Source organism: Oryzias latipes, chromosome 20, assembly GCF_002234675.1.
Source record: "Oryzias latipes chromosome 20, ASM223467v1".
In the NCBI taxonomy this organism is placed as follows: domain Eukaryota; kingdom Metazoa; phylum Chordata; class Actinopteri; order Beloniformes; family Adrianichthyidae; genus Oryzias; species Oryzias latipes.
In genome coordinates, this window is record NC_019878.2 from 23,666,851 (window position 1) to 23,681,085 (window position 14,235).

Genomic DNA, 14,235 nt, shown 5'->3' on the forward strand with positions numbered 1-14,235 from the left:
ACCCAGCCGGATGCAGAGAAACAGCGACCCCTGCAGGAGCAAGTGACGCATAGCAGCTGCGCCGCCGCTCACGCAGCTAATTCATGAATGTAAAATAATTCAATAGCTTTTGTTTTATACCTTATCTGTTTAGATATATTTTATTTCAGCGGTTCAGTGTGAAAACGTGGATTGTTTTCTTTGGCAGAAATGCTCTCAGAGCTGATTCGTGGGTCTGCAGACCCCAGCTGTCTCACATTTGACTGATTATTAGCGGAGGGCCAGGACTCCTTCAGTCAGACGACTAAAAATGTTGTCCGGACGCAGAATGAAGAGTTCTTACTTCTGTCTGGTTTAAGAGAAAAAGATGTTTTAAAAGACTCAATAACTGAACTAATAAGCTTAATTCTGAATTCAGGAGCCAAGGTTTTTCTTTTTCTGAGCAACAAAGTGAACCAAAATGGATGGTAAATCTTCTCCTTTAGATTAAATGTACATACGATGTGAAAGGTAAAATGTGTCTGTCTTACAGATTCAAGCAAGCAGCTGCCTTCGTTTGGGAATGGAGGACAGAGGAACCAGCCGTCCAGGCCTTTCTTCTTCGTCCAGCCTCCATCCCAGCCTTACTTCCTGTACCAGCACCTGCAGCTCAACAACCCATACGCCCAGTACGGCCTGCCTGGAGGTAAGAAGTCATTTGAACCTAAATCTGCCCAAGTGAACTGAATTGTTGGAGAAATGTGCCTTTATCTGCTTATAGGTTTTAATGTTGGTCGTCCCTGCATGCCCCCGTACTCCTATGTGCCATATCCTGGCTTTGTTTTACCACACGCTCCAATCTATCCAATGGATTACAGGCGTGTGTTTGAGCCCCGCTTCCACGCTCCCGCCTGGGGTGAGATGCCACGCCCGCATCCCCACGCCCAGCCTCCAAGGCGCCGAGAAACGGCCTGTTCAGAGGCTCAGACGGATCCCAGTGACGCCATCACCAAACTCATCGAATGCTTGGATAAGATCAGAGTGTCTGAGCTGCAGGGTGGCGACCGAGAGCTGGACTCTGGCGTCGCCTCGCACTCCTTTAGTATGTCTCCACCGGGAGAAGAGAAGAAAAGGGAGGAGCAGGATCACAGCACACCTTTAGAGGCTCGCGGATGCTGTTTGGAGTCTCCTACTGTGACTTTTGGGGAATCCAGTGTAGCTGTGGATGACAGCGAGTCCAGCCAGGCGGCCTTGGACACCCAGAGCTCCCAGGCATGCTGGTCAGGAGGACTGGAGGAGGAGCTGCCAATAGATAGCTCTTCTGTCCATGAAGACTGTGAGCACAGGCATCCAGCAACAGAGGAACGCTTCTTCTCTTTAGAGAGGGAGCAGGTCACAGATATCCAGTCAAATATCTCAGTGACTGACTCGAGCGTTCCCAGATGCGATCTTGAGAAACCCACGCAGCCGCCCCCCACCTCCTCCAGCCAGCCTGAGTCCAGAGAGGCTAAAAGCAGTGAGGTAGTTCCAGAGGCGGAGCATCCTGCTGATGAACTCGGTTGTCAGATCCTCAAACTGCCCTTTGATTGTGTTTTGGCACCTGGAGCTGCTGCCGGCGCTGCAGCCGGACACGTTTTATCTCCAGCTGCCCCTTACTACTACAACTACCTCTCCATGCAGGCCACACACGAGCGCATGAGCGTGCTCAGTCCGTCTTTGGATGAGCTCTCCTCCAGAGATGAGATGTTCTCCACAGATCTGGAGGACGTCGACCTCTTTCCCAAGCACGTGTACACAGGGAGGCGGCTCGCAGAGGTCATGGGCGGATCCCCTCACCGCAACGAGGTGTGGCTACCGGACACAAAGAGGTACATGTGTGCTTGTTGTGGGAAAAGTTTGAATAAAGGCTTGAGCAGGAGCAAAACCTCCAAGATTTACTGGGATGAAGGTGGAGACTCGGAGGAAGAGGAGGAGGAGGAAGGAAAGTTTGGGAGAAGCTGCGAGCAGCCAGTCAGAGTGGTTGTAAGGAAGCACATTTCGCCCCGAAAATCTTACATCCTCCCCGCAAGACATGCCCCAAAGTCTTGGTATAAAAGGGGACAATACAGAGAGGCGCCAGAACCAGCGGAGCAGGACCAAGAGGGTGAAGATGGAAAGCAGCAGCAGAAGGAGGCGGCGGAAGCAGAGGAGCAGCAGGACGGCAGCAAGTTGCAGTGCAGGACGTGTCAGGGTAAGTGGAGAACGGGTTCCTCTGTGTTCTGACCCTCCATGTCAGAAACCAGAGGTGAAGGTGTGGATCTGCTCTCAGACAGACCCTGCAGAGACGCTGGAACCACAGCGGATCAGTGGGCCGAGGAAGTGATTCCCAGGAGGAGACACGCGGCGCCTCCACAGAGACAAGGCGAGTCGTGCAGCTCCCAGCAGCCACTGCTCCTCTGAACGTCACCTCAACACAGCCCCAGGATGGGATGACGTTAGCTGAGGCGAACGCTCGGCTGTTTGGTGAACGACAGGTTTCTGAAGATTTTCAGGGGTTCAGCTCTTTTACCATAAGTAACAGAGCTGACCCTAAACTGGAATTGATGGCTAGATTTTGAAAGCTGCAGACAGATTTTAGTTATAAAAAAGATCAAATTTCACACTAAAAACAGCTTGGAGGGGGAAGTCTGCAGCAGGCTGAATTCTCTGAAGTCTGACGGTCATGTTGGACAAACGCGTTTCCGGGTTCTTCCAGTTCAAAGCAGCACTTTCCAAAGTGGGAATTTATTTCCTGGTTGACTTCAGCAGGAGAAGGTCTCAGATAAAACAGACAGAAGGATGCAATGAAGCTTTTATCTAAGCAGTGAAGGAAGGAAAAACCCCAGTAATGCTGCACAAGCGGATCGCCGTGCTCCTTTCTGATCATCTCTGTGAAGCTGAAGCATTTTTCTCTCCGCAGGCAGATCAGATCCCAGATGTTGACGGCCTTTCCCGACGTTTTGAAGAGTTGAACTGTAGGTGTTGGTCTCTCTCTGCGAACGCGCGCATGATCAGGTGTGCTGACGGCCTCTCTGCTCCCCAGGTCCCCCCCGAGAAGCTTAGTCACGGATGGTTGGGGAATTGAACACCCGGTGAAATGCACAGGAAGATTGGTTTGGTTAGAGAAGTTAAGAATGTCTGCAGTGACGCTGCCATGCACTTACAGGCGGATGGATTTCACAGATGCAGGGGAAGGTGTGTCACTGTTTGGGGTCAGTCCAATAAAATAATGTCAATCTTTAAGCTGCTTTAGTCCTTGTTCTGACATTTTCACATGATTCACTCTTTTTGAGGAGCAACAGTCAAAAATCAAGTGCAGGTATTGAAAGACTCTCCTATATGTGTGCAAAAAAATTCACTTTATTTTCGGCTGTTCAGTTTTTGCATCTTTGAGCAATATAATGTCATCTAAAGGTGGAGAGTGGGAACTCTTAAAAACTCTGACGTCTATTTTTAATTAAAAAATTTGACTAGATTTTCATAGTTTATTTTTATTTTCCTGAGCCGCATTACGGAGGTTAAAAACCTCTGAGCTGGTTTTCAATGGCGGAGCAGCAAATTCTAAATCCATCAGTTCCTGAAGATTCAGACTTAACGCCACGGATCTGGAAACTTTTCAGATGATTAAAAAAGTTATTCTCTCATCTGTGTGTGAAATTCATTTTCTGCATTCATGTACCCCTTCCAACCCCTTAAAGTCCCACTCTGATCATCTTTTCATCTATTTTCAAAGCGTTCCCAGTGGTCTTTCATGGTGATGCCGTTTTTAGACAAAATTTTTTAAAAAAAATCTGTTTTCTAGTTTCTGCAGAGCGTCAGGAGTTCGTTAGAAATTTGCCTCTTGGTTGTGGTGCAGAGTAAGCCCACTTCCCGGCATTCATCGGTTTGGATGCTTTCCCGCTAGCCTACAGCCCCTCGCACCACCCAATCTAGCATTAACGGTGCAACAAAAATGGTGAACAACATGGGAGTACAGTTCTGATCCAGGTTCCAGTTCAGAGGAAGTAGACGTCCATGGATCTATTTGTAAGTGGATGATCAGAATGGAGCAGAGCCAGAAGATTGTGACCCCACCCAGAGTATTTTCTACGTCACAAATATGACTTATTTTTTTTTCAAATAACATTTTTTTCGTCTGCTCCTGATTCACGATTTGAATAAAGGAATTCTCAGAAATGCTAATTTAAGTGCAACTTTCTTTATAAATGTCCTCTATTAGAAAACTGCTACAAGAACATGTTAAAAACATTATTTTAATCAGTGGGGCTTTAAAGGTTGATACTTTACCACTAGGTTTTTTTTAAAACTTCAAAGACCTCTTCATGGTTGTTTGCATCCTTAAAACACCATTCTATTGGAGTTTCAGCTGCAGGATTAATACTTTATTCATCTCTGAAAGGCTAAATACATGTTTGTTTCAGTCACCAGGTTTACACATGTACTGCAAAAACTGAAATAGTAAAAAATTCTTACCCCATTGGCAGATTTTTTTTTAGATGAGCAAAACAAATCCGCCAACAGGGTCAGAAAAATGGTTTTACCAGGAATTCTTACAAGGAATTGTAAACACCAAGACGTGTTTTCTCATCGTGAGATTATTTTGCTTTTAAATAACTGTCTTGGTGATTTTTCTTGCAAGACAGAAGGGCAATTTTCTTGAAACACGGGTCATCTTAACCTTCTTAAGATTCTGTTTTTACAGTGTACTTCATAAACGATACACACATAAAATCATTGTTCATGATACGGTTCATAAAGTAATGGTTCCCAGCCCAACAGCCACTGGGACAAAAGACAAGGACAAGTGACGCCGACCCCTCCTGCTTTTCAGTAAGTGTCCCGAGTGGAAGATGTTCTCTGTTGGAAAAGAGGACCTCCATCTTTCGTTTCATGACCCCGCCCTCCTCAGCAGTTTGTTCTGCTTCTGAACCATCCTTTAGTTTGGACACATGAGACATGGAGAGATGGACCTCTCAGAGAAGAAAGTCTCCATCCAAAAGGTGCAAACACTGGAGAAGCGACTTGAGGTGGAACTGTGTGTGAAAAGGAATTTAATTCATAATAAATTAACCAAATTATGCAAAGAATTGACTTGTATTTCATGAAATCAAGAAGAGACTCAGTGTTTAATGTTTTTGAAGTGATTTTAGACAAATCAAGTCTCTGTCATTCTTCTGTTTCTGTGGTCGGTCACATTCAGAGTTCCTCCCCTGCATCTCTACTGAGGGGGGGGGGTATTTTATGAGAGCTGACCTGTGGTTCATCACTTTATGTATTTGTAGTTTCTAAAGTTTCTCTAAATAAATTTAAAAAACGGTGAAGCTTTTTCAAACATTCCTGTGGGAAATCCGACCAGTCCGTTGGTCTGGTCATCCTCTCACGGTGAGAAAGGTCTTGCTTGTTCGTCCACGTTCACAGGATGCTGGACGAAATGTCACGTCCTACTCTGACCTCTGTCTACTTTGACATCACCTGCTCTGGACTAGGTGATGCTAAGAAAGTAGGCTGCTATGGTGACTTCAAAGATAGCTCAGGTTTAGAAACCTAAAGTTGAGGTTATCCACTAACTTAACCCTTAAACTTATCCGCTTATGTCACGTGACCTTCTCCCTGGAACACGCCTCAGGGGCCGGCGTGTCTGCATGTTCCAGCCCGATTACCTGCATCAGGCGTGTTCAGACAACACGTCACGGAAAACAAGCATGCAGATGGCGGTCAAAATGGATCAGAGCTGGAAAAGCCCAAATGTGTGACAAACTGCAGATCTGAGTCTTTGGAGTCAATCAGACTAATTATTTCAGAGTGAAGTGACTCCTCAGGTGAACTGAGTCACCTGCTGGAGGAGAGGCTTCTCCACTGGCTTTATTGGAGCTCATTAAGGCCTAATTGGACAATCTTCACCTGGACGTACGCCAGCCAATCAGAGCTGAAGCTGACAAGTGAGTCCACACCTTTGGTTCTCAGCCTGAAGTAGGTCGGAAAGCTTTACTGGCTTCTTTCTGGGTGACGTCTTTCTTCTGCCGAACGTTGCTTCAACATGAGTTTCTTCGTTTAGACATGGAAGCAGTCACCGCCACCCTGCAGCATTCATACACTCTGGGCCAACACGGTCCACCTAAAGCGCTTGGAGCCAAGCAGTCCCACGGATCCCCGCCGGGGCCTGGTCGTCCTGAGGAGCAGCAGCACCACAAACCTTTCTTCTACGTGCAGTCGTCGCAGCCGTGCTTCCCCATGCAGACTCTGCAGTGGCCCCTGCCTTACAACCCCTACTACAACTACCCCGGCTTGGGTAAGACCTGCAGATCTGTGTGTCCTGCTGCTCTGAGCGTCCAGCTCATCCACACAGTCTAAGACAGTAATTGTTTCAGAAATGAGTCTGATTTTATGTCTTCCAAGGAAAAGAAAATCTTCTCAGGGAAGTTTTCAATGGTGAAATAATCTTAGTTTAAGAAAACATGTCTTGGTGAGGATGTTTGTCTTAGAATAAGAATTTTTGGTTCGACCACTTCTTACCCCATTGGCAGATCAAGAATTTCTTTTTTTTTTTTGGGGGGGGGGGTCTGCTTTTGCAACACAGGATCTCTGGCTTTTCTTGAAGCCCCACCAAAGGTTTAGTTGTGACAAAGTTTGAGCTTATTTAAATTTTTTCGTCCCCTTCAGCTTTTTGATTAAATGACTTTTATTTGGTGTCAGAAACTGAAGTTTTGCAAGTAATTAAAGGTAGGACAGGTCTGTTTTCTGAATGTTGTTCTGCAGCCACTTTTGTTCAGTGTTCAGTGTCAGTGTTGGAGGATGAAAATTCAAGAATAAAATGCGACTATGTTCTAATCACAGCACAGTGGAAACAAAGTCTTGACACATTTCTGCTTTTTTTTTGAGTTTGGGTATTATCTGGCGCCCCTGATGGTTTGAACGTCTGTGTCTTTGTAAAGGGTTTGGGCTGCCAGTGATGCCCCACTATCAGATGAACCCCTACATGGAGCCTCCAGGCTTCATCGTGCCTCACACTCAGCTCCATTTGATGGACTACAGACGCATGCTCAGCCCTCAGTACTACCAGAACATGGCCTTCCACGCCCGCCGCTTCCGCTGCCAGCAGGCCTCTGCGTTCAGGGAAACCACCACCTCAGAGGTCCAGACCGAGCCGCTCACGGCCGTCCAGGGGACCCTCGCCGAGAGTGCGGTGAGTTTGAGTCCCGGTTCACCCGGAGGCCAACAAGACTGTCCTGCTGCACTCCAGCATTCGGCGTCCCTCTCCTCCACCGGGACGCCCTCCAAAAGCAGCTTGGTCATTCAGATGGAGGAGACTGAAGGTTGCTCCACACCCCCCAGGCTGCTATTGGTGCACGAGAAAACAAAAACCTGGTCACAGACCTCACCCCTCCAGGACAAAATGCCTCCTGCAGAGCAGTCCACGTCGGCTGTCCAGGTTTGTCCCGACATCCTGTTGGTTGGGACGCCAAACTCTGGTTCTGAGGAGCAGCAGACATCAGCGGCTGAGAACCTGAGCTCCAAGGAAACAGAGGAGTCTCCAGGAAGCCCCGACGATCGGAGTGTGACGCCAAGCTTTCATCTGCCGTTTGAACCCAAGTACCTGGATGAACTGAGGAAGATGGAGTCCATTGTCTGGTCGGCTAGGGAGACTTCAGTTTCTTCTGTTGAACCTCTGGTCCAAAACACCTCCACAATCGCAATGAATGAAAGCATGGATGGACTGGAGGAGTCTCTGAGGGCGGAGCCTGAGATGCCTCCTGTGGACAGCTTTGGAAATGATGCGGTACCTGAAGCAGATCTCTGCTTCGTGATGGAAGATCTTGCTTCAGAAGACTCTCAGAAGTCTGAGATGACGGGTAAAGCAGAGGACGCCCTGTTTTCCACTTTGCTGCTGGAGAGTTCACCTCTGCAGGTGCGGAAAGTTCCCCCCAGGAGAGAACTGGATCCCAGTGATCATCAGGACACCTCCTTCGAGTCGCTGCCTGCTTACCTTCCTTCAAGCAGCTGGCTGTCTGACTTTGAGAACATCTACTACAGCAGCAAGATGCTGCCAGCCTCCAGGAAGCCGAGCAGACCTCTGGGTGGCCGAGGCTTCAACACACACGGCAGAAGAAGAAAACCAGACCTGGAGTTCAAAGAACCGCCAAAACAGAGGTTCAAACTCCAGGAGAAGGTGGATCGACGCAGCCTCTCTGACCACGAGTGCTGCCTCAGCAGGAAGTTCAACGAAGACTCGTTCAACCCTCACGTGTCCAAGGCAGAGCGTCTCTGCTCCAGATGTCTGTCAAAACGCAGGATCTGCTCGTCTTCCAGTCCAGCCCGGGAAGGCCTGAGAGGCCTGAAGCGGAAAGCTGCTCCCTTCCAGCAGTGGAACGACGTCCTCTTACCCACATGCGACGCCTGCACGTCTCACGCTAAGATCCGGCTGAGAAAGGCCTCTGACCCCAACCTCCACATCCCCCACCGTGGACCTGACATGGAGGGAGAATCCGATGGGAACAGTTCCAGCCCCGCAGGTGTGAAATGGAAGTCAGCCGACGCCCCCAGGAAACTGGCTGGCGTTAAGAGGCCCCTGTCGTCCAAACAAAACGTGTGCGTAGCCGTTCATCCGAAGCCGAAGGACCGCTGTGTGTGCACGGAGCTGCACCCTCAGCTTGCTGCCTGGGGGAGGCTGCATCACCGTAACCATGGCAACGACATCCCAGAAACGGACGAGAACTGCTTCATTCCAGGGGCCCAGCAGGCCAAGCTGGGCGGCGGGGACCAGCCGTGTCAGGGACACGGGTGGCAAGCAGGTAAGCGAACGCCGTTTGAACCCCCCGATGTCGGGTTTTCATGAGGTGTTCACAACGAGGCGTTTCAGCAGAGAGGTCATGGAGGGACGCCATGCCCAACATGGACCACCACAGACCACAACACTCCAACAAGCACAAGGTGTCACAGCCACAAGGTGGGTCGCATCTTAGATTTCAAAAAGGATTATTGGGGGGGGGGCTCCACACAAAGAAAACGATGCTGTTAATCTGTTTGATGTGTAAATGGGATGGTATGGTCCATGCAGCCCAGGTTTGATCCTACTGTTAAAACAAATGTTAAACCAAAAAGCTACTAAAACAGAAGAAACCTTTAAAGTTTGAAGTTCAAGGGAAAAAAAATGATTTTAATCCCTTTTTTTTCTTTTTTCCAAAAAGGAGGAAAACTAAACAGCCCTAAAACCAAATATATACCTGCAAGCTAAATCATTTTAGTTCATTTAAATTCCATCCTTTGGTGTTGATGCCTCAGTGCTCCAGTATCAAACCTTCAGTAGATTATGAACTCACTCTTGTTTTCCAAAACAGCCCCCCCCCATTAAAATTCATTCAAATTTAAAATAAAGGTTTCAAAGTCTTTAGCTTTGACACTTTAAAATATAACGAGTTATGACACCTTATTGTGATGGAATATTGTAATTTCTTGAAGCTTTGAGAGGAGCATTGCCCTTTATTTATATTTCTCAGAAAAAAAATAATTTTAACCTCATCTTTGGTTTGTTTGCAGATTTATACCTTATTTTATTTTCCTGGTTCATTGTGGAATTATTGTGTGACCAAATATGCCTGTTTGAAAATAGAAGACAGGGCTGTATGGAATGCAATGCCACAAGTTTTAAATATAAATTAGAGGAAATTGTAAAGTATAAAAAAGGGCTGAACTTCTCATTTCTGTGGATGTCATTAGTCAAAGTAGATTTTTATTCTTAATTTTTAATCTAAACATTTTATCATTCTATCTGAAGAATAAAAACATACTATAACCAAACTAAATGTTTCTAATCAGACTGCTTCTTTAAAGCTTTTGTTTCATGCATGTTGGCATTTGTTGCTTTTCTTCAGTTTTTTAAAATCTCTTCCCTCTTGCAGGAAACCGCACAAAAGACACTCGATGCTGATTTGAACACGAGCACCATTCCACAAAACCTTTAAATGTGCACGTCATGTAACTGCTGTCCTTTCACTCACCTGTGTATGATATACCACAATGTTCACGTTCTGTTTTTAAATAAACACAACTTTGATAGTTTTGCAAATGTCCTGCCGTCTTGTGTCCACTAGATGGAGCCATTTCAGGCTTCTGTTCTGAGGTTTTCCAATCAGGACTGAGCTCCAGACTCATGGGTTGACAGGTTTTCATGCAATTGGTCTTTGTGGCAGTTTAATTTTTCTTCATGGTTCTTTTCATCATGATCCTCTATCATGTGATACAGAACTGAGACTTTAATGCCTCCTTTAGAACAGTGGCTGGTTTCCAGTGTTTGGGTGGAGCTGCTTTCCTTTCCAGCCTCCAAAAACAAACTTTGCCTGTTCCGTCGCTGAACAGTGGGGTTTTCCAGGAAGCATGTTTAAACTACCCTGACTTTAACCCTGAACTCTGGCTGAAGTCCGCCTGAACTTCCTCACTCTGGGTATGTCGGTTCCAAAAGACCGGATATGAGTTTGCGTAATAACAAAGACAAATAACAAACTGAGCTAAAAAAGAATATGTATTATAGTGTAAGATTTCAGAAAAAGGCTGCACACAGCCTTGCATCCAACTGATGGTTTTTTAACAATTTGTCTACATACACACAAGACCTGCAAACATGGAATAATTACAACTGCAGATACACAAATATGTAATCAAAAGAGAAATTTTATTTTAAGAAATTAAAAACTTTTATGCTCTCGCGGGCCACACAAAATGACATGGCGGGCCACATTTGGCCCCTGGACCTTGAGTTTGCCACATGCACTAAATCATCTTCAAATGGACACGCCATGCTGCTTCACCTCTCTGAAAACAAACTAACCTTTAACTAAACCTGCTCCAGACCAGGTTATGTTCAAAGCATGAGTTGCCATGGCAACTTGACATACCCTGAAACATAACTCTGTTTTTGGAACCAAAAGCAGGTCAAGTTGATGCAACACAAATGGTTCTGATCAAAGACGAACCAGTTTGTTTACTTATGGCTTGAATAAAGTTTGGTTTGGATTAAATAGAGAATGCAGCCGAATTTCTTCCTTCAAAGACCAAAGTGCTCTGGTCTCATTCTCATCCATTCATACACGGACAGACGGATGGAGGCAGGACTGCTGTAAGGAAGACGATCAGGCGTAACATGGGGTTCTCCCCTGGAGCAGTCTTCTTCCTCCTGCTTCGGAGTAGAAACTCGAAGGTTTGGGTTCCTGCGTCACCTGAAGGCACAGAAACCAGATCATCGCACACAAAACACAGAATCGAGATTGACAGAGTTCAAAGAGGAAATGCTGTCTGTTTTTGTGACTGTTGGCATTGCCTACCAGAGATGGTGACTTGGACTTGTGTCGTACTTTGAGTTCTGTTTACATTCTCTCCTGCTAGCCCACGATCCCCCCACAACCCCAACATAGCATTACCAGTAAAACAAAAATGGTGAGCAATATCAGAGCTATCCAGCTGTACAGTTTATGATTAGATTCCAGCTCAGACGAGGAAAACAGACGTTCATGGATCATTAGGCCTGAAAGGACCACAGGAGGGCGGGCTGTCTGTCAAACACTTGATTCAGATCAAATATTCACCAATTAACACTAAATGTGAGATCTGAATCTTTGAATCAGTTTATACATCTGAAGGATTTTATCTTCTCTCCACTAATCTGACTTTTTTAAGGATCTTTCAGAATTTGTCTCCTGAATTAGCTTCACTTCAGTGAAGAAAACTTGTTTCACAAACACCAGAAATGCTTTTTCAGAGCTTTGTTCTTCAGTCGTCGTTTTAAATTAACTCTGGCTTCCTAACGGAAAGTTGTTGCCGTGGAAACTTCAGCACTGGTTCCTGTTGATCCTGACGGTGGGAACAGATTCCTGCTGCAGCAGAGCTCTGCTTAAAGCATGCATGATTATGATGTTGATGATGATGATGCTGGTTTGCGTTTTTCTGCCAAAGAAGGAAGTAACCTCTGCCAACAGCAGCAATCAGGAAATGAACGCTGATGATGAGAACTTCAACTAGAAAGGCGAGGCTAACCAAAAAAAGAAATCGCTTCTTCAGAACATAGTTTCTGGAGAGCGGCAGGGGTTCATTAGAAATTCACCTCTAAGTTGTGGGCGGGACTGCTAGTAAGCCTGCCCTCACTTCCCATGATCCTTTTTGTTTACACTCTACCACTATTCTACTGTAGTTTAATACCCTCCTGGGGCCTGTTTCAGAAAGGAGGTTAAGTGTAAACTCTGAGTGCGTTAACCCTGAAATCAGGGAAACCCTGGGTTTTCTGTTTCAGAATGGGAGGTTTGTTAAACCAGAGAAAGCAGAGTAAGTCAAACCCGTTTCTGAAAGAGAGGTAACTTATACTCGGAGTCAGTGTCCATGGTTACTTATGCTGTGAACCTAACCTGGTCGGGAGCAGGTTTTATTCTCTAAACTCAAGGTTTCTGCCAGTCCCCTCCCCTTTTTAAAGACGAAGCAGTATGTTTCGCTTTAACCTTCATTGCCCAAATTTCCGTCACACAGACAGAGACGGTCTAAGTGACAAGAATGGCTTGTTCTTTTTTGGAGGACCCAATAGACGAGGAGGCTGCATTAATTCGTAGAGAATTATATTTACCTCGTACGAGGATTTTGAGAAGACTCAATATTTTGTCATTGCTCCATACGTTTTTGTTTGAGCGTTACCGTTTTTCGTTGCAGTCAATTACATATAAACAATGAAAACAACATTAGATATGTATTGCTATGCAGATGTTTCATATGTCAAATATTGTCAACAAAGCCTACATCCATGACATGCTCACATTTGACCGGATTGAATTATGTTTTATACTTCATTTTTAGCTGCTGCCATGTTCTTTTAATTCCTGCAGGATTGCATCTACATGAAAATGAAATCAGGGACATTGAATTAGATTAATGTAACAATTACTTTTTGGAAACACAATTTGCTAGCACTGCTTACTTTCTTAATCCCAAATAAACCTATACCACTTGATCAATACAAGGGTAGTGTTGCAGCGTGTGTGTGCTGAGCGGGGTGCGAGTGCAGGTGCAGATGGGGGGGGGGGGGGGGGGGTGAGCACGGAGCGGAGGTGTGTGCGTGGTATATATTGTGTGTTCGGAGGACGGAGCACTTAGTTAAATAAAGAGAAGGTGTCATTCCCAGAATAACTGTTTTGGAGTCATTCTTATTCCGCTCTGGAGGTTGAGGGTTTCCAACGGGAAGTGAACCCCGAAGGAGAATTCCCTTCAGCCCTGAAGGAAATCTCCCCTGCGCTTCTGACCACGGTCGGTCGGAAAGACGAGAGAAAAGAAGGAAGTCTTTGCGCAGCGAAAGGTTCAACAGTAGACAAAAGTTCACTTTTAAAACACAATTGCATGTATTAATATTAAACTGACCAACGTTTGCAAGAGGGGAAGGTTAACAAAAAAGTCCTCTAAACATTACCGACGTTAAATGCATTTTCCCCCAGATTGGTTCTGTACACTATGCAGCATTTCATGCATTTACACCAGGAATAACACTTCAAAAGTACACCTAAATATCACCATTTTTATTTCACACCTTACGCTATTTAAAAAATTATTACAGTCAATATTTTATAACAATGATTTAAATGCAAACTTAGGCATTAAGTTGAGCAGCTATGTTTTCCACGCTAACTGTCTCTGTTTTGCAGATGCAGCGGTGTTGCTTTTCTTCTGGAATATGTTCTCATATTCACTGCAACTCTGCAGCAGCACGTCAAGTTCAGCTGGCGAAAAATACGCAGACCTCTTTGTTTTCACGGTTGCCATGGTGACTCGTGATATCTGCGCTCCATTGATAATGGCTTCTTATAGACGCGGTGCGCACGCTCACCTCCGAATCAGTCCACTCAGAGTTGATTGATCTAACGCGGATCAGCTGCTCTGAAACTGAAAACTCAGAGTTGTTAATCTCTCGATTGACCAACTCAGAGTTCAGGTTTGACCTCAGAGTTGGTTGAACCTCCTTTGTGAAACAGGCCCCAGCTGTTCTCATTAAAAAACAACCCCTGTGTCTGTCTGTGTGTGTGTGTGGGGGGGGGGGGGGGTCGCCTTCACTAAACATTCAGTCACATAGAATAAAGATAAAAATGTTTAGTTTAACTCTAAAACATCTCCATGTCCTCAGTTTGCTTCATTTGTTGGGGTTTTGAAACATTAGTTGTGTAACTTCCAAGTCTGATAAGGTAAAACTTTATTTTTATTTTTGAAAAATATTGCTCTCTCTACTACAACAGGGGCCTG

The 14,235-nt window shown here is 45.6% G+C and overlaps 2 protein-coding genes and 1 long non-coding RNA gene across 5 annotated transcripts; 2 read left to right on the plus strand and 1 right to left on the minus strand.

The window, feature by feature from the left end:
• Position 1: 1 nt before the first annotated feature.
• On the plus strand, positions 2–3,620 carry LOC101174305. 3 transcript variants are annotated; one of them, XM_023950207.1, is made up of 6 exons: positions 2–89; positions 512–664; positions 740–2,188; positions 2,267–2,359; positions 2,897–2,951; positions 3,020–3,620. In XM_023950207.1, exons 3-5 carry the CDS (start codon positions 763–765, stop codon positions 2,917–2,919), a joined length of 1,542 nt encoding a protein of 513 aa, XP_023805975.1. In that variant the 5' UTR covers positions 2–89; positions 512–664; positions 740–762; the 3' UTR covers positions 2,920–2,951; positions 3,020–3,620. The 3 variants fall into 3 exon arrangements, 2 of the variants coding, with proteins under 2 accessions (XP_023805975.1, XP_004081403.1); XR_002292631.2 differs by lacking the exon at positions 2–89 and adding an exon at positions 207–446 and having other exon boundaries at positions 2,271–2,359; XM_004081355.4 differs by lacking the exon at positions 2–89 and adding an exon at positions 212–446.
• Positions 3,621–5,788: 2,168 nt separating this feature from the next.
• Positions 5,789–10,041, plus strand: LOC101174543. The gene is made up of 5 exons (XM_011489116.2): positions 5,789–5,915; positions 6,032–6,265; positions 6,909–8,765; positions 8,834–8,920; positions 9,873–10,041. The coding sequence occupies exons 2-5, from the start codon at positions 6,034–6,036 to the stop codon at positions 9,899–9,901; spliced, it is 2,205 nt and encodes a 734-aa protein (XP_011487418.1). The 5' UTR covers positions 5,789–5,915; positions 6,032–6,033; the 3' UTR covers positions 9,902–10,041.
• A 582-nt stretch (positions 10,042–10,623) lies between these two features.
• Positions 10,624–12,222, minus strand: LOC111946662. The gene is made up of 2 exons (XR_002872380.1): positions 11,292–12,222; positions 10,624–11,186 (listed from the first exon to the last, which is right to left on the minus strand). It is a non-coding gene; the product is annotated as an uncharacterized LOC111946662 (long non-coding RNA).
• Positions 12,223–14,235: the final 2,013 nt, after the last annotated feature.

Bases quoted from the DNA above. Each gene is read 5' to 3' on its own strand.
- LOC101174543 (XM_011489116.2), top strand. From the start codon at position 6,034: ATGGAAGCAGTCACCGCCACCCTGCAGCATTCATACACTCTGGGCCAA. The intron at 6,266-6,908 runs GTAAGACCTGCA...GTCTTTGTAAAG, and splicing joins CTACAACTACCCCGGCTTGG to GGTTTGGGCTGCCAGTGATG. The intron at 8,921-9,872 runs GTGGGTCGCATC...TCCCTCTTGCAG, and splicing joins CAAGGTGTCACAGCCACAAG to GAAACCGCACAAAAGACACT.
- LOC101174305 (XM_004081355.4), top strand. The intron at 665-739 runs GTAAGAAGTCAT...ATCTGCTTATAG, and splicing joins CCAGTACGGCCTGCCTGGAG to GTTTTAATGTTGGTCGTCCC. The intron at 2,360-2,896 runs GCGAGTCGTGCA...TTCTCTCCGCAG, and splicing joins GGCGCCTCCACAGAGACAAG to GCAGATCAGATCCCAGATGT.